Raw genomic sequence first — 23,854 nt, forward strand, 5'->3', positions numbered from 1 at the left:
GATAAATACCAATTTGACCATATCTCCCCGTGTCGTATAAAAATTATCTCCCCTTATGTCATATGACAAATTATCTCCCTTTGCAGATATGAATTTGATTTGCTTCTTTCACATTGTAAATAGTGAATTGCTTAATGTAACTTTTCATTAAACTTCATAATTTTAAATGTCATCTTTAAAAAAAAAAAAAAAACATATGATAATTGTAATAAATACTTATAAAGGAAAATTCTACCGTTCTTCTCATTACAAAGATTGTCAGATTAAAATAATAAAATAAAATGTGGTATGATTTCCATTGATACAACTATCCACCATAGACTACATGATGTCGATGTTAGAAACTATAGCCATAGGTCACCGTACAACCTTCAATATTGAGCAAAACCAATATCCTATAGTAAACTTTAAAAGTCAAAACATATGACAACATTCAAAACAGGAAAACTAGAAAACTACATGTAAGTACAAAACAATTAAAGAAAAGGAAATTTGATAGACAACAATCAACAACAAACACTGATTTACAAGCTCCTGAATTGAGCCAGGCATGTATAAAAATTGGCCTGGTTAATCATGTTTGCCAGAAATCAACCCTTCCTCTAACCTGGGACAGTGAGGCACAGAACAACATAATAACAAAATCCACATGAAGGTCATCTTTATTCAAAATGCATGTTACCTTTTTGTGAAATTCCTCCAATAGTGTTAAATTGAGACTAATCAATTCATCAAATGATAACTCTTTCAGGTAAAAGCACATTAATATAAAAATAAAATGGCAAAATAACTGAAAGCATAACAAAGCATGTATAAATATATTTAACAAATAAAAATCTAACATTTTGTTTATCACATTTAAGAATTACATAAATTAAGTAAGCATGGAATTCACTTTGCTATAAATGTATTAAAAGCTTTGAATTCAGTGAAATGGGAACAGATTCATAGTGAATATATACCAGACCGCATGGCACATTTGTTATTTTCTTACCTAAATGTACACCAAATATAGAATTTACAATGCAAGTTTCCCAAAGGCATATAACGGGTAAACAGTTTATGTTGACATTTTTCTTTGTCAAAATCTCTTCAGATCTTTTTGTCAATGTTTTATAAAAAACTATTTTATCTAATCGCCCCTTTTTTCTTACATCTCCTATTAAGTAAAAATATCTATTAAAATTTCCAATCATTTCTTATTCCACCTGCCACTCTTTAAAGAAGTCATTTCCTTTATTGTCTACTACAATGAATGCTGGGAAATTCTCAACCTCTACTTTCCATATTGCCTCCATACCTATAAAATAAAGAATATTAAGTGTAGAATAATATTTGTTAGTGGCATCTTCTGTCAGAGGTAAACTTAACCAAATATTCATGGACATTTTGAATTACTTTTTACAATAAACTGTTCAGAACTTGCATATTGCAGGAGAATTCATATTTTTTTGTATAATCATACCTTCTGTAAACTGATTATGGTGAAATTTCAATCTAAAAAATACTTTTCTATGGTCAGGTTGTTGTCTCTTTGATACATTCCCCATTTCCATTCTCAATTTTATTGTATTGAATTAGACCTACAGAATTAGACTATTTAAAGAGTTTGTAATATCTTGAGCAACACCATAGGTGCCACATGTGGAGCAGGATCTGCTTACCTGTCTGGAGTACCTGAGATCAACCATGTTTTTGGTGGGGTTTGTGTTGCTTAGTCATTAGTTTTCTATGATGTGTCTTGTGTATTATTTTTTGTCTATTTGTTTCAATCTTTTTTAGCCATGGTGTTGTCAATTTTTTTTTTATCTATGAGTTTGAATATCCTTCTTCTATCTTTCACCCCTCTTTTGTATGTGATTGAGAAAACATACCTAATTCTGGATATTCTAAAACTTCCACTTTTTTGATACAGTTCTGTGCTAGTATGGCAGCTGGACCTCCAATAGATCCAAGATAAAATCCACCATATGTCTTACAAGCCTTTGTTACCTGAAATACACAAATTTCTCAGTTAGCCTTGATACAATTACATCAAAGTTTCTAAATTACCTGGACAGTACTGTGGACTCTTTATTATCTAATGTTCGACAAAGTAACAATTTGTAAGGGTTTTGTAGGCAAAATCATGCAGACTTTGTCAAAAACCTAAAAACCCAATTTCCACACAAAAATAATTTGGGCATGTAAATTGGTACCCCCAATAATAGAAATTATCTTCAGTATTCTCCTCAGAATTTCAGTACAGCATCACTGGATTTGAAATAGCACAATTACTAAAATAATAGAACCACTTTCAAAATAAATTCCATTTTAAAATATTTATGGGTGGCACTGAAAATAAATACTGAGCCATAAATTCATGTTTTTATGTTGTTGGTTTTTTTTTTACATCAAATCACCCTGATTTCTTTGTGTAAATGATTGTACATTTTCTCAACAGTAACTAAGAGGTGATAAATGTGATCATGGACTATCCTATATACCTGTTTACTTCGGTTTCCTTTGGCTAACATGATCATACTACCTCCATTCTTTTGGAATTGTTCCACATAGGAATCCATTCTACCAGCAGTTGTCGGACCGAATGACCCACTGGCATAGCCCTAAATCAAAAAAATTAAATCCATCATATCATTAAATAAATTAGGTAGCACAGCATTTCAATTAAGTATGTATTGGTTTCCTATTTCTATTTTTTTTAACATTTTATCATAAGCACAAAAGTTAAATAAATGTTTTCTAAGTATTTGTGTTATTTAGTCTCTACTTAATAATGTAACTGCAATTTTTTTGTAGTTCCTTGTTTTTTCATGGCATTTACATAATAAGTATTGTTCAGGCCATGCAGTCATAAAACTTTCGAGTTCGATTTTTTGTACTCGTACTCGTAAATCAACCAATCAAAATGTTGGATTTTATGTTTCGAGCATGGTTTTTGTGCTCCAAGCCCTGAGAAAAGTTTTATGACTTCAACCCCAGACCGTGTTGCTTTGTTTCCAGCTGTCACTTTGGTATTCTTTTTTAGATTTCCATGGCAACAACATGGAGGAAGGTACAGAAGGTGTCAAAACCCAGTAATCCAGAAAAAATGAAATGATTTTTTGGAGTAACATCTTGTTTCCAGAAATTATAGCGTCACATCCATAACACTACCTTTGAAAAAATATTTTCAGATAATATCATAAATAGCAATATAAGACAACTTTGACAGGCATGATGCCATGATTTAGCAACCATGATGCTAAAAGGTCCTTAGCAGAACACTGCAGGAATTTATAGGAGCAAAAAATGTCAAAATTAAGAAATCAAACAAAATTACAGAATACTTTCATACAAAAAATCATAATATAAGTCCAAATTGCAAATTTAACCATAATTTTATTTTATTTTATGAAAATCAATAATTTTAACATAAGTTTCCAATATGTTGATCCGCTTAACAAATCTGATATTATAGAATTTACAAAAATTTGATGTACTTTCTACTACAATGTAATTTGAAACAATTTCTTGCCAAAACAAATTTCATTATATAAAATTTAAACATAATTTCCAACCACTTCAGCATTCAGAATTACGTGTTTCTATAATAATTTATATAGTGATTAATTTCTGGTGTTTTAGCTGGACCAGCGTAATATATAGGATGATTTTTAACATATTCAGTGACTGGCCTCTGGTGTTTTAGCTGGACCAGCGTAATATATAGGATGATTTTTAACATATTCAGTGACTGACCTCTGGTGTTTTAGCTGGACCAGAATAATATATTGGATGATTTTTAACATATTCAGTGACTGACCTCTGGTGTTTTGGCTGGACCAGCGTAATATATAGGATGATTTTTAACATATTCAGTGACTGACCTCTGGTGTTTTAGCTGGACCAGCATAATATATTGGATGATTTTTAACATATTCAGTGACTGGCCTCTGGTGTTTTAGCTGGACCAGCGTAATATATAGGATGATTTTTAACATATTCAGTGACTGGCCTCTGGTGTTTTAGCTGGACCAGCGTAATATATAGGATGATTTTTAACATATTCAGTGACTGACCTCTGGTGTTTTAGCTGGACCAGCATAATATATTGGATGATTTTTAACATATTCAGTGACTGGCCTCTGGTGTTTTAGCTGGACCAGCGTAATATATAGGATGATTTTTAACATATTCAGTGACTGGCCTCTGGTGTTTTAGCTGGACCAGCGTAATATATAGGATGATTTTTAACATATTCAGTGACTGACCTCTGGTGTTTTAGCTGGACCAGCATAATATATTGGATGATTTTTAACATATTCAGTGACTGGCCTCTGGTGTTTTAGCTGGACCAGCGTAATATATAGGATGATTTTTAACATATTCAGTGACTGACCTCTGGTGTTTTAGCTGGACCAGCATAATATATTGGATGATTTTTAACATATTCAGTGACTGGCCTCTGGTGTTTTAGCTGGACCAGCGTAATATATCGAATGATTTTTAACATATTCAGTGACTGACCTCTGGTGTTTTAGCTGGACCAGCGTAATATATAGGATGATTTTTAACATATTCAGTGACTGGCCTCTGGTGTTTTAGCTGGACCAGCATAATATATTGGATGATTTTTAACATATTCAGTGACTGACCTCTGGTGTTTTAGCTGGACCAGCATAATATATTGGATGATTTTTAACATATTCAGTGACTGGCCTCTGGTGTTTTAGCTGGACCAGTGTAATATATAGGATGATTTTTAACATATTCAGTGACTGACCTCTGGTGTTTTAGCTGGACCAGCATAATATATTGGATGATTTTTAACATATTCAGTGACTGGCCTCTGGTGTTTTAGCTGGACCAGCTTAATATATAGGATGATTTTTAACATATTCAGTGACTGACCTCTGGTGTTTTAGCTGGACCAGCGTAATATATAGGATGATTTTTAACATATTCAGTGACTGACCTCTGGTGTTTTAGCTGGACCAGCATAATATATTGGATGATTTTTAACATATTCAGTGATTATCTTCTGGTGTTTTAGCTGGACCAGCATAATATATCGGATGATTTTTAACATATTCAGTGATTATCTTCTGGTGTTTTAGCTGGACCAGCGTAATATATAGGATGATTTTTAACATATTCAGTGACTGACCTCTGATGTTTTAGCTGGACCAGCGTAATATATCGAATGATTTTTAACATATTCAGTGATTATCTTCTGGTGTTTTAGCTGGACCAGCGTAATATATCGAATGATTTTTAACATATTCAGTGACTGACCTCTGGTGTTTTAGCTGGACCAGCGTAATATATCGAATGATTTTTAACATATTCAGTGACTGACCTCTGGTGTTTTAGCTGGACCAGCGTAATATATAGGATGATTTTTAACATATTCAGTGACTGACCTCTGGTGTTTTGGCTGGACCAGCGTAATATATAGGATGATTTTTAACATATTCAGTGACTGACCTCTGGTGTTTTAGCTGGACCAGCATAATATATTGGATGATTTTTAACATATTCAGTGATTATCTTCTGGTGTTTTAGCTGGACCAGCATAATATATCGGATGATTTTTAACATATTCAGTGATTATCTTCTGGTGTTTTAGCTGGACCAGCGTAATATATCGAATGATTTTTAACATATTCAGTGATTATCTTCTGGTGTTTTAGCTGGACCAGCGTAATATATCGAATGATTTTTAACATATTCAGTGATTATCTTCTGGTGTTTTAGCTGGACCAGCGTAATATATAGGATGATTTTTAACATATTCAGTGACTGACCTCTGATGTTTTAGCTGGACCAGCGTAATATATCGAATGATTTTTAACATATTCAGTGATTATCTTCTGGTGTTTTAGCTGGACCAGCGTAATATATCGAATGATTTTTAACATATTCAGTGATTATCTTCTGGTGTTTTAGCTGGACCAGCGTAATATATCGAATGATTTTTAACATATTCAGTGACTGACCTCTGGTGTTTTAGCTGGACCAGCGTAATATATTGGATGATTTTTAACATATTCAGTGACTGACCTCTGGTGTTTTAGCTGGACCAGCGTAATATATTGGATGATTTTTAACATATTCAGTGACTGACCTCTGGTGTTTTAGCTGGACCAGCGTAATATATTGGATGATTTTTAACATATTCAGTGACTGACCTCTGGTGTTTTAGCTAGACCAGCATAATATATTGGATGATTTTTAACATATTCAGTGACTGACCTCTGGTGTTTTAGCTGGACCAGCATAATATATTGGATGATTTTTAACATATTCAGTGACTGACCTCTGGTGTTTTAGCTGGACCAGCGTAATATATTGGATGATTTTTAACATATTCAGTGACTGACCTCTGGTGTTTTAGCTGGACCAGCGTAATATATTGGATGATTTTTAACATATTCAGGCAATCCTTCCCCACTGTCAATCCTCTCTTGTAATTTGGCATGAGCAATGTCTCTAGCAACAACCAATGTCCCATTCAAACTAACACGAGTTCTGATTGGATAATTACTTAAAACCTTTAGAACTTCTGCCATTGGCTGATTCAAATTAACCTGAAAAAATTATAATATGAAAAGTAATCTGAAATTAAGTTTCTTCAGAGCATTTATCGTAGTAACTTAACAATCAAAGTGTTTAGAAAATTATTATGTCAGGGCACCATTCATATATTGCCTTATAATCTAATAGCATAAAATTATAAATCTGTTGATGAACTATTAATGACCAATCTATCAATTTGTTCATTAGTATTTATTGGGAAATCAGAATTTCCCTTTCTACTAACTGAATATAAAATATTTTGCAGCCATCTTGTTTGTGCATTTATGTAGATAAACAAAGAACCTTTCTAATTGGTCAACAATCAGGGGCTCATTAAGGGAGGAAAATAAGTTTACATTTGTGTAACAATTTAAAAAGCTATCAATGTATTAGTTTATGTTGCAGTATACATGGTATAAAAATAATATTAGGTCAATGTCATAAAACTATAAACTTTTTTGTACTCTGTGCAAAACTGGGGAAGGAATCGGTAGAACCTCGCTCTTCCCCAGTTTCTCAGCCTCATACCAAAAGTTTATATTTCTCTTTCATTGACCTAATTTTGTATATTTAGAGTTGTATGTCCAGTGTTTTATTTATTCATGTATAATTTGCTACAATAATATTTCATCTGTTTATACATACTTGAACAACTTCTGAACTGAGATCTTTACTTTCTACTTCTGGTAAATACTTTGATACATTTGTTTCTAATTGTTCTAAAAACACTCCTTCTTCTGTGATTTTACCTAATGCCTAGATAAAATTCGATAAAACATGTTAAAATGATAATATAAATATTGCTATTTATTTAATTTAATTCCATGTCATTTGATCTTAAATTATTTACAATATGATAAAATCTTTTGTAACATACCTAATTGATTGCACTGCATGATGTACAAACATTTATTTTTCTGATTCATTTTTTTGTTGGAATTTTTTTATGGATTTCACTGGTTCAGTCAGTCAGGGGTACTACTTGTACAAGTAATTTTTATTTACTTGAAGAAGTAAAAAAAAAAATGTACACATATAAAAAAATTATGTTTGAATAATCTCCCCTTTTTTTTCTAAACAAGTAAATTTTCTTACAATCCAACAAAAATTCTCAAGTTTTGAGATAAAAAACCATGCCTTAAATGATTTTTACCAGATTAGCTCATAATTTTTTATTAGAAACTCATTAATTCAACAAAGAAACTGATTGCACAAAAATGTCAAGTATTTGTGCAAGACCTTCAAAAATTGCTCCATGGGGGCTTGTAATGAGCATTGAACATTCTGAAAATCCACAAAACTGGTACCTACGTAAATAACTTAATCCTCAGTACTCAAACTAAAAACCTATTATTTTGAATCAGAAAAAGATCCTTGAGCTCTAATCCAGCACAGGAGGTATTGGATTCAATTCTTTGACAGCTCAAATAAAATACACGAACATACCTGCCAACTTTTGAAAGTGCCCATGGGGGTTTTAGTGCGCGACAACAATTTCAAAGGTTACAATTCTACAACTATTTTATGCGTGCTGTTTTGTGGTCTAGAAAAAGAGTCATATTTGTAAGATGAGCTTACATGCCTTTTTCTAAAGTTTATTTGCATGATTCTATTTAATATATCAGCAGAAAACATGTAGCTGTAAGACCAGGAATTATTTTCATGTGTAAGGATGCTAAATAGTTGTTGACTTTTCTAATTTGAAATTATACACAAAGAAGGACCTTTATCAGGTTGGGAACAACACCTACGGATACCTCCTCAATGTTAGGAAATTAAAAACCAGTTTTTAAGTACAAATGAGCATATATTCATATTATTTGAAGAAACTTTTTCCAAAGAACTATACATCTTATGATCTATCTGGTATGATATGGTCAACACACTTCCAAGAATTTTTGATATGTTCTTGGCCTTATATCTTCTTTATTATTCAAAATAATTGGACCCTTCATTTAGAAAAGCTGTTCCAAATATAATGTAAGAATTTCCCATTTTTAAGTTAATAAATCTACATTTTTCTATTTTATTTTTTACAAGATTAAAATGACCCCTTGACAAAGGGTTGTCCCTCATTTAAGGGATTCCTCATGATGATGTGGGGGTGGGTGGTTGTCCATGTGTAAAATAAAGAATAGTACATTATACTTTCAATGATTTGGTAATTTAATTGAATACATAAATAAAATTATTTTACAGCAAGTGTAATAATAAATTAGTGAATATAAAACTACTATTTATTATCTTAATGGTAGTACTGCATCATTGAAGTTTGTCAATCAGCTATGCTTTTATTCTTATTCTGTGTAAGAACCTCCTTGCAGGTGAAAAATCATTTGCCATGTTCACGATTTTACTATTCTATAAAGCAACTAATAGAGGAATGCAACACAAGTTCAATATCTAGCATGTTAAAATAATCTTGAGAGAAAACGTTTTTGATTGGCTGATTAATTTGATCATAAGAAACATACATTTTGATTGGCTGAACACGATTTTCTTCCATTGAACACAGTTCAAAATCGGGAACAATAATATTTTTCATGTAGATTTTTACCAAATCGTGTTTTAGAGGGTTTTTCAGGAACACGATCGTGCAATCGTGACAAAGGGTCAAAATCGTGTAGAACACGCCAAAATCGTGAAAGTTGGCAGGTATGCACGAATCTGGTATTTGCTACTTCACCATCTATTACTGACATAAATATGCTGTCATTTTCTTATAATATTCTGTAAATTCAGATATAATTGCAATGTTTTTATTATTGCGAAAATGCAACAGGTTTATAATTGATATTACTTAAACCTGAATTTTGATTTTTTTTATATGAATTAAACAGAATTCTCCTAGTAAAATCATACAAAATGTTCTTCTTGTGATGTGCTAAAACGGTCATGGTCTTTGTCTTATCATATCATATAGCAGGTAATTTTCTCGAGTGTAATATTTTGCGATTTTCATTGAAGAAGGTATACACAATATTTTGCCAGTTACTATTTTGGTGGATTTAAACTTTTATATCATAAGATTGCATGTGCATTTTTAAATTAGTGGAATTTATTTTGGCAATTTTCTTCAATCAGTGAAAATTTACACACCATAAAAAATAACCCACAATACATATTTCAAGGAAACTTACTTGTCGATCGGCAGAGCAAGAAACACCTATTCCTACAGGACAAGAGGCACCATGTCGTGGCAATCGAATGACCCTTACATCATGGCAAAAATATTTCCCTCCAAACTGGGCTCCTATCCCAGCTCTCTGGGTCAGTTTGTGGATTTCTTCCTCTAATTTTCTATCTCTAAAACCTCTTCCATGTTCATTTCCTAGGTAATATACACATATACAAAATCTATTAAGGGGACTTGTTTTGTAATAATTCATTTTTGAGGTGAAAATAGTATGAAAATACAGGAAATCCTAAGCATGTTTCCAAGCAACTATTCTGTTTTAATGCTTTCCAGTATTTTTCAAACCATTTTTACCCCCATTATTACAATCTGCCCCAACTCAACATGGCTGGAGTAAGCTTGAAGGGGTCTATTATCTTAATACACACAACCGTAATCAGGGGGTTCGAGGAGTTTGTACAATCCCTCCCCCCTTTTGGAAACAAAGGTAAATTATCTAGATATTTAGCAGAGGCAATTTTCACATACAATTTCTACTGACCTTCACAAGGTAAATTATCTAAATATTTAGCAGAGGCAATTTTCACATACAATTTCTACTGACCTTCACAAGGTAAATTATCTAAATATTTAGCATACCCCCTAGGCAATTTTCACATACAATTTCTACTGACCTTCACAAGGTAAATTATCTAAATATTTAGCAGAGGCAATTTTCACATACAATTTTTACTGACCTTCACAAGGTAAATTATCTAAATATTTAGCAGAGGCAATTTTCACATACAATTTCTACTGACCTTCACATGGTAAATTATCTAAATATTTAGCAGAGGCAAGTTTGACTGTCTTCAGATTAAATTCTGCAGATGTTCCTCCAATAACTACAGCCAAATGATACGGTGGGCAAGCTGCAGTACCTAGGGTCTGAAAACAGGAAGTAAATAGCAATTAAAAATTATAAGATAAAGCACAGATGGCATAAACTTACAGAATGAGGTTTCCTGAATGATACAAAATTTTGATAAAAATCAAGTTTAAATGGACTATTTGGGGAAAAAATAGCTACATGTAAATAATGCAAGACATCTGATTCAATACTCAATAAGCTAACTGGATTCAATATTTCAGGATGTTATGTTTGTACATACAATGACATAAGATAACTTGGTAAATTAGCTGTAATACGATTTATTACTCAAGACAAAATAGTGTAATTGCAATATAGTTTAATGAAGGTTTTTGTAATTTAATTGTAATTTAGTTAATCATATTAAAAAAAGTAATTGTTCCCAGAATCCCAGGTATGGCATTAGTATAGAAATACATGTGTATTGTATCTGAAGATCTTTTGGTCTGTTTATATGCATTTATTTGTTTGTTCTAGGACTTATCACTTTTAAAACATTTTGGTAAAATGTGTATAAAAACATGTACTTCTTTCTGCAACTCAATGAAAAGTTAATTTTACATGTGATAGATGAGTCATCTGGTACATGTATAATAGAATTAAGGAATATAAAGTACTTTTAAAGAGGTTTTTTAATGACCATTGTTTTGGAATAAAACTTTAAAGGACTGGTATATACTATGTAAACCAAATTATTTTCAAGAGCTATTTATTTTTCGCAACTTTTGAGAAAAGAAACACAACGAGAATATAAATTGTTGTGAAAATTTAAAACATGGATCTTCCCTTATCTAACTACATCAAAATAATTTGTAAATCATGAAATCAAATTGCTGCAAGTAAAGATAGAAGGGGCCTATCGCAAAATAAAGTATGCATGAAAATAAGTTGGTTTAACGATTTTTGCAGTTAACATGTTTGAGAAGATTTCACCCTCTAATTAATTATTTCACCTTTGCCTTCTCATCCACAAACTTCAGAAGCTTTTCTGGATTCAAGAGAGCTTTAGTCTGTTGATACAGAAATGTTTTGTTGGCAGACCCGCCCCCTTTTGCAATAAACAGGAAGTCATATTGACTTGAATCTGTCGAATAGATTTCAATCTGTGCAGGAAGATTTGTCTTCGTATTTACTTCTGTGTACATATCCAATGGGGCAACCTGAATAAAAAATTACAAAATTAAAAATGTGTTTTGAATGTGTACATGAACTGTCATACACACATCAATGCACTAAATACATGCATCTTAGTATACGCAGACATCATAAGGGATGAAAATGCTCATAGTTTGTAAAAGTGTGTTCAACAATCAGAATTAGTACCATTCTGCAACTACTGTAAAAGCAGAAATTTTCGTGAAGGATCTAATTTCGTTTATTTCGTGGAAAGGATATATCCACTAAATAAAATCAAAGAGCTGATAGCTCTGAGGTGGAAGAAGGTGAATAAAAGGTAACTTGAATTACCATAAAAGCAGCCCCACTTACCCAGGCTGCTTTGTTCCATTATGGTTAAAATGTATTTTTTTTCTTCAAACAAGAAAAGGTCATAAGTACATGGATTTCCCATCCGTACAATCATTTTCTATGTTCAGTTGACTATGAAAATTAGGTAAAATCTTTAATTTGGCAGTAAAATCAAGAAGATCATATCAAGAGGAACACATGTGTACTAAGTTTCAAGTTGATTGGATTTCAACTTCATCAAAAACTACCTCGACCATAAACTTTATAACCAGAAGCAGGACGGACAGACAGACTAGAAAACATATTGCCCATAAATGGAGCACAAAAATAGTAAGACTTGTTACATACTCACCAACTTTTGAAAGTTCCCATATGGGTTTTTACTGCACAACAACAATTTTAAAGGTTACAATTTTTAGCGACGTATTTTGCAAGATCTGGATTGTCTAGAAAAAGTGTCATATTTGTATGATGAACTTACATGCCTTTTCCTTAAGTCTGTTTGCATGATTCTAGTTATATTTTAAATAGGTAGAAAAAATATACATGAAGCTAGCAGACCAGTGTTTATTTTCCAGATTAAGAATATTAGATGCTTGTTGAAATTTCCAATTTTGAATTATGCACAAAAATGAACCTTTAACAGGTTGGGAACAACACTCCAAATGAGGGTAACCTAACTGGAAGATCATCACAACCCACTGTAAAAAATGAGCACAAAAAAAGTCATTTATATTCATATTATTTGATGAAACTTTTCCCCAAGAATTATGCATCTATTAAGTACTGAATGGTCAAAACATCATGTTTTTTTATCGACATAAATTTTGTCGTAAATGTAACCAAATGATGTAGAAATTGCGTTTTTTCTTCAAATTTCCATCAAATTGTATGTTTATAGTTCCCTTATTGCCTCTCTATTTGAATAAAATAAAATAATAAGAAGAATCTGTTTCTTGTTTTGTTTTGTTTTTGACAAATGATTGTTCACTGCTTGCAAATGAATCATTATATGTATATATCTTATCTGTATATATTTTTGTTCATGTCTCCATCTCCTAATCATTTGTAAATGTATAGACAAATAAGAAAGAAATAAGCTCCACATGTATATTTGCAACATCGTAAATTAATTTAAAAAAATAACATACACTAACACTAGTACTGCATGGCTTTTAAGCATTATGAAAGTCATATTTGTAGAAAGCTTAAAAAGACTTAAAAACAGTGTAAAATGTCTTGCTATTTCTTAGCTTACACAATAAAATCTAAAATATACTAACATTTACAAATTTAAAGGACTAGGGGCTATAAGGGCCATTTTTGGCCCCACCCCCAAATTTCATTTAATATGTCATGTTGTAAGTCTATACCATAGACCTTTTGAAAATAATCGAATTTTGGGTCTAGCTCGTTTATTCTGTTGCCTAGCAACCACTAAAATGGTGGATTTAAACTCATCAAATATGATTATTATACAGCTTTAATATATCTATATTTAAAATTGAACCTGTTTAACATGTAGTGAACTTTATGTAATATATACGTGTTTCTCGTTTCTCGTTTTGTTTATATAGATTAGACCGTTGGTTTTCCCGTTTGAATGGTTTTACACTAGTAATTTTGGGGCCCTTTATAGCTTGTTGTTCGGTGTGAGCCAAGGCTCCGTGTTGAAGGCCGTACTTTAACCTATAATGGTTTAATTTTTAAATTGTTATTTGGATGGAGAGTTGTCTCATTGGCACTCACACCACATCTTCCTATATCTATTTACACTTGCGCACTATTTAAATATTACATAATTAATTGCACATTTTTGCCAAATTCACGGTTGTTTCTCCCTAGCAACATATCTGTGCCCATGGCAACCGCGATTTGTTTTCTATTTACAAGATTTAATTTTAAATATATTGAAACAGAAAGGTAATTTAAGATGTAAATTGTAAAAAGAAACGAACTCCAAGGTAAATATTAAGGGGGAAAGCAATATTGAAACACCAACAAACAAAACAAAACACCGGGTATTGCTTATATATACAGATTGTGCATCTGATGCTGTGTTGAGTCTCACTTATCAGCGACAAGAAGAATAATATAAAGACAAGACACATTTAGCGCTAAGAAATCTTAATATTGATTATCTTAAATAAATAGATACAGACACATGCATTAAAGGGTGTTTACAAAAGTCAGTGTATTTCTATGACAGTAGTTATGTTTCCGGAAGGGATTGGGGTTGAAGGGGGGCACTTCTTTTTACAACTTTTTAAGCTTGAATAAGTGAAGACTATCAGATATATATGATATAACTTTTTTTCCTACGCAATTTATGAAAAGGTATATATTTTTAAAATGTAAAACTGGGTAAGGTGACAAAACAGTGTCACCCCCTATCAATTAAGTATTGAAGTACACCCCCTCCCCCTCTAGACTTATGTAAAGGCTTGCTAGGGTTGACTTTTCGAAATTCATCTTATTTTTATTATCTATTTCAGTCATCCAGACTTATAACCGTATCATTCTATAGAATTATAAAACTGGAACATGCTACTATATCAAATAAATCTGTATTCTTAGATTTATAGAAGTATAAAAAAAATCAAACACACAATACACACAGTAAAATTTACTTTAAAAAGTCTGAGTCTGATGTCAGATTCAACTACCTTGACCAAACACTTAAACCTGAAGTGAGACACAAGGACAATCGGACGAACAGACTGACATACGCAACGGGCGAACAGACGCATAGACCAGAAAACATAATGCCCACAAATGGGGCTTAACAACAAAGCCGGGTCACATTTTAAAGTTTACTCTTCATTTTTACGCATGATTATAAAACTATTCAAAACATAACCTTTAAAAAGGTAACAGACATGTAGTATGCTTACAGACTTCAGGCTCTTGTTTCTATGCATGGAAAGGTCAATTATCCATATATATATACATTTGCAAATTTACAGATCTTACATTGTTGGGTTGATGTTTCGACGAGTTGTATATACATAATGTACACAGCCATGTATCACCATCACTGCTGGTGATACAATGGATAAATCTGTTGTAGAGTTGTCACAGGCTCAGGCGTACTTATATAATTATATTTATCATATACTTAGACTAAATAACATATGAATCTTACTGTATGATAATAGCATTAAATTAAACGTAAATTCCATATTTTTTGAATTGGTGCTTAGCGGGCTGATATGAAAAATTTATCACATGCTTCGATTGTTATCACATTCCTTTCCGTAACGTTATCGCATGGCATTCCGGTGATACTCGGCAAATTCTGAAAAAATACACCTCAATGCTACGTTTTCAGTGGAAAACATTATAAAGTAATGTACAAAACAATTATTTAGATACTGGAAAGTTTATTGTGTAAAGTAATTAAAAAAAAAACAAAAAAAAACAAACAAACAAATTAATAGATAAATGCTTTTTTAAAAGTTTCAAACACAATTTAGAAAATTACTTTAAAAAAGTGACTTTTTGAAACAGTGTTCATTATGAATATTGTTGAATAACTTGTTTTTTGTCGGTTTGTACATATTTAGATATTTTTCTCTTCTGTTTGGGTACAATGTATACGATAGAAAGATTTCATATGGAGTGTACTAAATTTGGGTTCGACATCCGGAAACTTTTCACTCTTTGAAGTTCTATTTTAGAACCACGTAAAAGAATCAAATTATGAATCTGTTATTTTTCTCCATTGTTGAAGCATATGATAAAAAGATCATAACATGTCATTTTTCATATCGCATGTATTATCAGCCCTCGGTCAATATCAGCCCTCGAAATCTGATAATACTTGTTTATACGGAAATATGGATAGTCTACCTTATGCCGTTTCCGTTTTTTACCATTAAATTTTATAGAACTTGTTCTCTATGCACATTAACCACAAAGACACATCCAATTGGAATATAGGTAGTTTCATTGAATTCGAAATAAATCTTGTGTTTCTCGCCAATTATGGAAATTTAAGTAAAATACCCCCCCCCCCTTTTCTTTGCATAAATCATAGATCTGACCCTAATATCAGAGAGAAGATTGCCCCATTCAAACAACAAATTTTGAATTTATAATTAGCAAAAACATCAGAAATGTACAGATTTTATTATATTGAAGGTCTATCTAAAATTTCATAATTAAAAAAAATGTCCTTAAAGTTGTTATTGACTGCCTTACACATGAAGTTCATTGCTGTCGGATTTTTTTAAAGAAATTTAACTAGATAAACTTACGGAAATAAAATTAGGAATACACTTTACATTCATAAACAAAACTAGAGGCTCTAAAGAGCCTGTGTCGCTCACCTTGGTCTATGTGCATATTAAACAAAGGACACAAATGGATTCATGACAAAATTGTATTTTGGTGATGGTGATGTGTTTGAAGTTCTTACTTTACTGAACGTTCTTGCTTCTTACAATTATATCTATAATGAACCTTGCCCATTAGTAACAGAGAAAAATATTTGGTAAAATTTTACATAAATTTACCGAATTAATGAAAATTGTTAAAAATTGACTATAAAGGGCAATAACTCCTTAAGGGGTCAATTGACCATTTAGGTCATGTTGACTTATTTGTAAATCTAACTTTGCTGAACATTATTGCTGTCTACAGTTTATCTCTATCTATAATAATATTCAAGATAATAACCAAAAACAGCAAAATTTCCTCAAAATTACCAATTCAGGGGCAGCAACCCAACAACAGGTTGACCGATTCATCTGAAAATTTTAGGGCAGATAGATCTTGACCTGATAAACATTTTTATCCCATGTCAAATTTCCTCAAAATGCTTTGGTTTTTGAGTTATAAGCCAAAAACTGCATTTTACCCCTATGTTCTATTTTTAGTCGTGGCGGCCATCTTGGTTGGATGACCGGGTCACGCCACACATTTTTTAAACTAGATACCCCAATGATGATTGTGGCCAAGTTTGGTCTGATTTGGCCCAGTAGTTTCAGAGGAGAAGATTTTTGTAAAAGCTAACGCCGGACGACGACGGACGACGGACGACGGACGACAGACGACGGACGACGGACGACGGACGCCGGACGCCAAGTGATGAGAAAAGCTCACTTGGCCCTTTGGGCCAGGTGAGCTAAAAAATAAGTTTCTATAGGCATAAGAATGTATAAACTAAACTTTGTCAGATGAAAAGGTCCAATTTGAACGGCAAATTTCAGCTTTTTATTGCTCCGCTTGGCTATGAAAAATATAAAATAAACTATCGCACCAACCTTGCACCAAAAAGATTTTTTATCCGAAGTTTGATATGTATGAACATGTCAAAATGTTAAAATTTCTAATTGGTGCAAGCATGGTGCGGTGATCAAATTTTAGAAAAACCATCAAATTTTGGGTATTTTTGCTTATTTTCCCAATAATGACGTCATTTGCACCTACCATTGTGACGTCATTGAACCTTTTTTAGTTAAATAAAAACATTTTTTTAAAATCATTTACTCATATTCTAATAATTTATGGAGAAAAATCTGCTCTGTTAGAATTTTTATTATCTTGTAAATCTGGGGCCATTTTAGGCCATTAAAGCCCCTACTCCTTTCGATAAATCTAATTACTTTTTTTTTTTTATCTTTATTCTATAAATCTAATTACTATTAGTCTAGTTGCACATGTAGAAGCACAAACAAATTTAAGATATAAACTTCAATTTAATCCTTGAAAGGAGGTCTAGATTGCTAAAATAATTTATAAATTTTAATTTTTTTATTTGTCCAAAATCATTTAAATTCATTTAATCAACATCCTTTTATGATTATTTGATTAAAATATTAATCATTTATAGTCTTTTTACAATTTACATTTTTAAAAGCAAAATAACTGAAAACAGGATAAAACAAAGGGAAGTAACAAAAAAGTATTTCAATATTCCCAATACACATGGTTTTGATAACACAACGGCAGTTAGCCGGAGGTAAACATCGTTGATTACCAGTATGTTTGACACCCAAGCTGTCAAGTGAAGCCATATAATTATACATCTTCTTTGATGTTAAGGTAAAATTTAACACAGGTGTCAATTACACCCGTACAGTAGTAAGAAATGATCAAATATGGCATCTGAAAATTTTCATTCATGAAATATTTCATACACGGGAGTTCCTAAACGGGAGGACGGGAGGAGACCCCTGAAAACAGGAGTTTTGTACTCCCGTCGGGAGGTTCACATGTATGTTACGAAGGGCATCTAATTCACATGACAAAGGAAAACCATGAATAAAGACAACACTTTATATATCCTTTTTATTTATATAAAAACAAAATCTTCTTGTCTGCAGGATTGCAAATTCCTAACTTCAAGGGCGAACTTGTAAACAGGGCGAGTTGTCCCAATACCAAATTCACGCATGCGTAATACAAATATCTACAGTTAAAACATCCTGTTACAAGTAAACAAATAACGTTCATGTGGACGAGATGAAATCTAATAATTTACATAAATAAAAGGGTCATATTTACGATAGTGATTGTTTTACAATCATAATTTACAAATTAAATGATTCAGATGCCTAATCATGTTTAAAAATCGGTGTCAGGAATCTTAAGTTGTTTTGAAATTGTAATACACGAAATGAATGCGGCATACGGAGACTCAATGCCAATGGTCAGCCCCTTAAGTCTTCAGAAGACTTGACGTCTTCTTCCACTAAAAAACCACGAAAATTTAACCTCCACATAATACTACTTAGATTTAAGGAAACCATGAAATTAAATCCCCACGAAACCTTAAAGAAAGACAAAACCACGAAATTTTAACCCTACGAAAATTAATGTTTCTATAGTATGTCTATTGTTAATGAATAATATGGTCCATCTTTATGCAATTTTTAAGACTAAATTCATTAACCAAATTGATGCAATAGAATGTAACTAGGTTGCATTTGGCTTTTTAGATTAGATCCTACAAATCACAGCTAGGTAAAATACCTAATGTTGAATTGATATGTACACAATGAAGATGTGGTATGAGTGCCAAAAAGACAACTCTCCATTAATGGCTGTCAACAAAAAGCCTTGGTTCACACTGAACACCGAGCTATAAAGGTCTGTAAAATTAATGTACAAATGTATACTCAGTAAATTACCTGTGAATACCTCAGATTTTTCTGTGTATAAGTGTTATAAACACCTTTAGATAAAGCTGCAGCATCATTACCCTCTGTCCAGACATACTGACCCTTCTTTCCTGAAAATTATAGAAAAAAATGATATAAATGTGTCTATTAAAAACCATGAAAACAGTCAATGATTACTGTGGATACATTGATTTACATTGGTTTCAGTTTTCATGGATTAAGGAAAAAATGTTAATTATGGATATTGGATGTTTTGGTTTTGCATAAAAGCATATTGAAAATGTATACATAATTTGGCATTTAAATTCATGTTTTACATTTCAAAATGCAATTAAGGACTGATTTTTGACATGAAAAATTCTATTTTTTTAAATTATTTATCTGAACGTGCTTAATGTTTTTTTTTTCATTTCTGAATAATGTCTCTGAGCTGCAACCATGCACACTCCTTGAAAAATTGATACCAAATTCCCCAAAATCTAATTCAGTCAGTCATGCAGTAAAATCCAGTTTAAATTTGAAGGTTGATGGGGTCTGTAAAAGATTTTTCTATTAATTCTAAAAAGATCCAATGTAAAACTGGAATTTACAAAGTTACATATCCTGCATCCTCCAAAGAAAACAAATATTTAACACTGTAACACATATTATTAATTTATCCTACCCATACAAATAGCAGTTCCTGTATCTTGACATCCAGGCAGAACCATGGCTGATGCTATATTGGCATTCTTTAGAAGTTCTAATGCTACAAACTTATCATTCTCTGAAGACTCAGGATCTTTAAGGATATTTGAAAGTTGCTGTAAAATAAAAAGAATAAGATTCATGCTAATTGAACAAAATGAATATTTTAGAGTTGCAAGGTCTTGGGTACCAGTCCTTAAAGAAACATCTGTTCTCTTTACGTACTCATTTCTATTTTCAACCTTGACAAAAACAACCCCTTTTCTAGAATCCTGAATCTGTAACAAATATATCAGGCATACTGTATTAAAGGTGTTGGCCATAGCTATACCAGGAACATTTTTGTTTAATAATAACCAATTATGTATACTAGTACATATAAGTTCTATGGATCAGACATACAATGATGCATGTATCACTAATACTAAGTTTAAAAAGAGTCAAAATTCACTTCATGTTCCATAATTTGATGAACATTACCTGCAAATGTCCAGGTCTAAGAAGATGTGCTATATCTATCATTGCTTGCTCAGCTAGCAATGTCAAAGCTTGTGGTTCTACTTTTAGAACTTTCTTCCCCATAACATCCATAGTTGACACATAGTCTCCTGCAAAATATATGATATGCAGTTATACCCAAAACATCAATAGTTGACACATTTGAAAACAAATAGTGCAAGTCACAGAAGAAATGCCATTTCCATGATTTTGTTAAGTGAAAATATTTGTCAATAGAAATACTATATGTATATATCTATTCATTTCATTTTATTTGTTTATTACTTTTGTATATCAGTAAGACTGACCCTTGAGTTAATATACAGAAAGTCAGTGAATACAACAACTGCTGACAATGCTGAGCACTGGATTAAATTCTACATACATGTACCTTTTAAATAAATTGGTTGCACCAGAAGTCAACTACTATTCATAATAAAGGCATCTTGATGGAGAAATCCTGATTTTCAATTGTGAATTAATAGGTTTTGTTTACCATAATTTCATATTTGAGTAACTTCCTTTTATCATCATGTTGAAGGTCTTAGTTTGCAATTCATAAACATGATAAATAAGCCAATTTCAATTTGGTATACTGATCTCTTAACTTTGCAAAAAGGTTTTCTTCTGTACAGTTTTTAATCATGTTAATTCTTTTCAGCCTTGCTCAATTCATTACCAAGAAAGGTCCAAGATCTAAGTAAGTAAGGATCTTTCATCAATCTTTTGTGTATTGCATGTTTCAACTTTGCTAGTCAAATAAAAGTACAATTGTAATATAATGGCCCAAGGGAAATAACTCAATTTCAAATACTTTTCTACAGCAGAAATCCACTACAACAATGTACAAGGACGAATTGAATCATTATTACCAGGGGCCAAACCAGCCATTTATAAAGTGGGTGTTCCAACCATATGTCCCCGTTCCAATGCATTGATCGTCCAAAAAGGGGGGTTCCAAGCTTAAGTTAAAAAATCAACATTTCATTATTGGTAGATATTTAGCAAAGACAAGTTTGACATAAACTATTTTAACAACCTTCTGAAAGAAAAACAGCCACTTCACGGTTAGTTCATGTAGTTCTGCTTATTTATTAAATAAGGTCATGATTCGTTGGACAGAGGTGAAAATAGTCACTTCCAACCCCAAGAATCCGCTACTGATTACCTTCATTCTTACGCTACAATGTACATACCAGTTAGTTTTTTCCATGGTGTGTCTAATGGTTTTTCTGATTCTAGTATATCCTGGAAATGAAAAGGTTTGACGGCAGCTGCTGCTTGTGCACTTTGGTGTCTTGAACCCACTGAGTAGATCTTAGCACAGATTCTTCTTACACATTTAGATGACTGCATTGTACCTAGAGACAGAATATAAGAGTTATCATCCCAACCAAAAATTGAAAGTTGTAAACAAATATAATCACGCACATAAATATCACAATCCACTCAGTGTTTATGTTAGGCCTAAAAAAAAGATATGTGTTTCTGGTAACATCGTTTTGAAAAATAGGGTCGGTAGGTCGGAATTCTTTTTTTTTTTTTTTTTTTTTTTTTACATTTATTAATCCGTTTTTTTCCAAGTCCTAGTTTCAAACACCAGAAGTGTGCCAATTGCAATGTTTTTGAAGCACCTGCTGTGCAAATTTCTTAGATTTTAACCTATTTGGAATACCTTTTGACCTTAATAAAATGTTTTACTGGCTTTCTATGCAAGAGGAAGCAAGAGAGAAAAAAAATTATGTCATCTATCAGAAGACTGTGTCAAAAACAGGGTCGGTTGATTTTTTTTTTTTTTTTTTTTTTTTGGAAGATCCAATAAAAAAGTTAGGGTCGGGGCTAAAAAACAGGGTCGGTCGGGTTACCAGAAACATAGATCTTTTTTTTTCCGGCCTTACATGTAGATGTATTCCTATTTGTATCCATCTGATGAGTTCAGCCTTTTTCAACTGATTTTTATAGTTCCTTCTTATGTTGTACTGTAAGTTAGGGGGAGGGTTGGGATCCTGCTAACTTATTAAACCCTGCCACATTCTGTATGTATGTGCCTGTCTAAAGTCAGGAGCCTGCTATTCAGTGGTTGTTGTTTGTTGATGTGTTACACATTTGTTTTTTTGTTCATTTTTTTGTACATAAATAAGGCCATTAGTTTTCTTGTCATGCTTGTTTAAATTGTTTACATTTGTCATTTCAGGGCTTTTTATGGCTGACTTATTTGTGGTATGGGTTTAGCTCATTGTTTAAATCCGTACAGACTATAGGTATCAATTTCTGTATCATTTGGTCTAATGGGGCGAGTTGTGACATTGGTATATATGTTCTTCTCATTTATATGTTATGATGGTTTGATACTAAACCCCCAACAGGAGGGATTGTGCCTGATATTCATATGATGAAGAAATAATCTTTAAATCAGTTTAATTGAAGTCTGGAGCTGGCATTTCAGCTAACTGCTAGTAGTTTGTTGTTATTTATGTATTATTGTCATTTTGTTTATTTTCTTTTGTGACATCTTCTGACATCAAACTCTGACTTCTTTTAAACCTGGGAACAGTATATCTAACATATATATGTTCCTGTTTGAACTGAATTTTGTGATGTGCGTATTGTTAAGCCTTTACTTTTCTACATTGGCTAGAGGTATTGGTGGGAGGGTCGAGATCTCAAACATGTTTAACCCCACTGCATTTTAGCACCTGTCCCAAGTCAGAAGCCTCATCAGTAGTGAGCTGAGGGAGAAAAAAAGCAAAAAAATAAAATAGCTTTTCAATACGTCATAATTATTTGGGCTAGTATCATTGTCCTTTAGAGTATACTCGGAATGCTACTGTGGATGTAAAACTGAGGCACCAGTTTGAGGTAACAACTTGATGCTCAAAATTTTCTGGAGTAGACTAGCTAGGGTTTTATAAGATATTCTAAGGAGGCCAAATAAGAAAATCGCTTCAGACTCAGAATCCCAAAAGAAATTGTTGAGTATGAACAAAAATCAGGATGTCAGACTAACTAGTCCAAATAATTATGACGTCTTGAAAGGCTATTATAATTTTTTTCTTTGACGCCTTACTTCGACCAAGTAAGGCGTCAAAGAAAAAAATTATAATAGCCTATTATAATTTTTTTCTTTGACGCCTTACTTCGACCAAGTAAGGCGTCAAAGAAAAAAATTATAATAGCCTTTCAAGACGTCATAATTATTTGGACTACAGACTAACATGACTAAGGTCAGTAAGGAAATGAGCCTGACTTTTAAAAACGTTTATAACAATGGTTTAGAACATATTCCAGATTGCTAAAGATTGTGATGTTTTTGCAATCATTTTAAATCTATCTTAGACCTAACCCCTAAGATTTTACTAATGAACTTATAACCTTCTGAAACAGAATCCTGCTCCAATAAATGCGTCAAAGAGGTTCCGAAAATAAAAGTACTCTGTCTCGTACAGACGCTTAGAAGTAATATTTTCC

The 23,854-nt window shown here is 32.2% G+C and overlaps 1 protein-coding gene across 1 annotated transcript; it reads right to left on the bottom strand.

The window, feature by feature from the left end:
* Positions 1 to 804: 804 nt before the first annotated feature.
* LOC134692679 (fumarate hydratase class I, aerobic-like) lies at positions 805 to 23,848 on the bottom strand. Its single transcript, XM_063553152.1, has 13 exons — positions 23,759 to 23,848; positions 21,583 to 21,747; positions 20,369 to 20,496; positions 19,866 to 20,004; positions 19,211 to 19,311; positions 11,561 to 11,767; positions 10,498 to 10,624; positions 9,702 to 9,892; positions 7,207 to 7,317; positions 6,366 to 6,572; positions 2,487 to 2,606; positions 1,875 to 1,992; positions 805 to 1,300 (listed from the first exon to the last, which is right to left on the bottom strand). The coding sequence occupies exons 2-13, from the start codon at positions 21,740 to 21,742 to the stop codon at positions 1,200 to 1,202; spliced, it is 1,710 nt and encodes a 569-aa protein (XP_063409222.1). The 5' UTR covers positions 21,743 to 21,747; positions 23,759 to 23,848; the 3' UTR covers positions 805 to 1,199.
* Between the last annotated feature and the right edge of the window lie 6 nt (positions 23,849 to 23,854).

The sequence above is a fragment of the Mytilus trossulus genome, chromosome 12 (assembly GCF_036588685.1).
Source record: "Mytilus trossulus isolate FHL-02 chromosome 12, PNRI_Mtr1.1.1.hap1, whole genome shotgun sequence".
In the NCBI taxonomy this organism is placed as follows: Eukaryota; Metazoa; Mollusca; class Bivalvia; order Mytilida; family Mytilidae; genus Mytilus; species Mytilus trossulus.

Excerpts from the sequence above, each read along its gene's own strand:
- LOC134692679 (XM_063553152.1), bottom strand. The coding sequence starts at position 21,742 with ATGCAGTCATCTAAATGTGTAAGAAGAATCTGTGCTAAGATCTACTCA. Across the intron at positions 11,768-19,210 it reads AAAATCTGAGGTATTCACAG|GTTGCCCCATTGGATATGTA; the intron begins GTAATTTACTGA and ends TTTTTTATTCAG. Across the intron at positions 1,301-1,874 it reads TTTAGAATATCCAGAATTAG|GTATGGAGGCAATATGGAAA; the intron begins GTATGTTTTCTC and ends TTTATTTTATAG.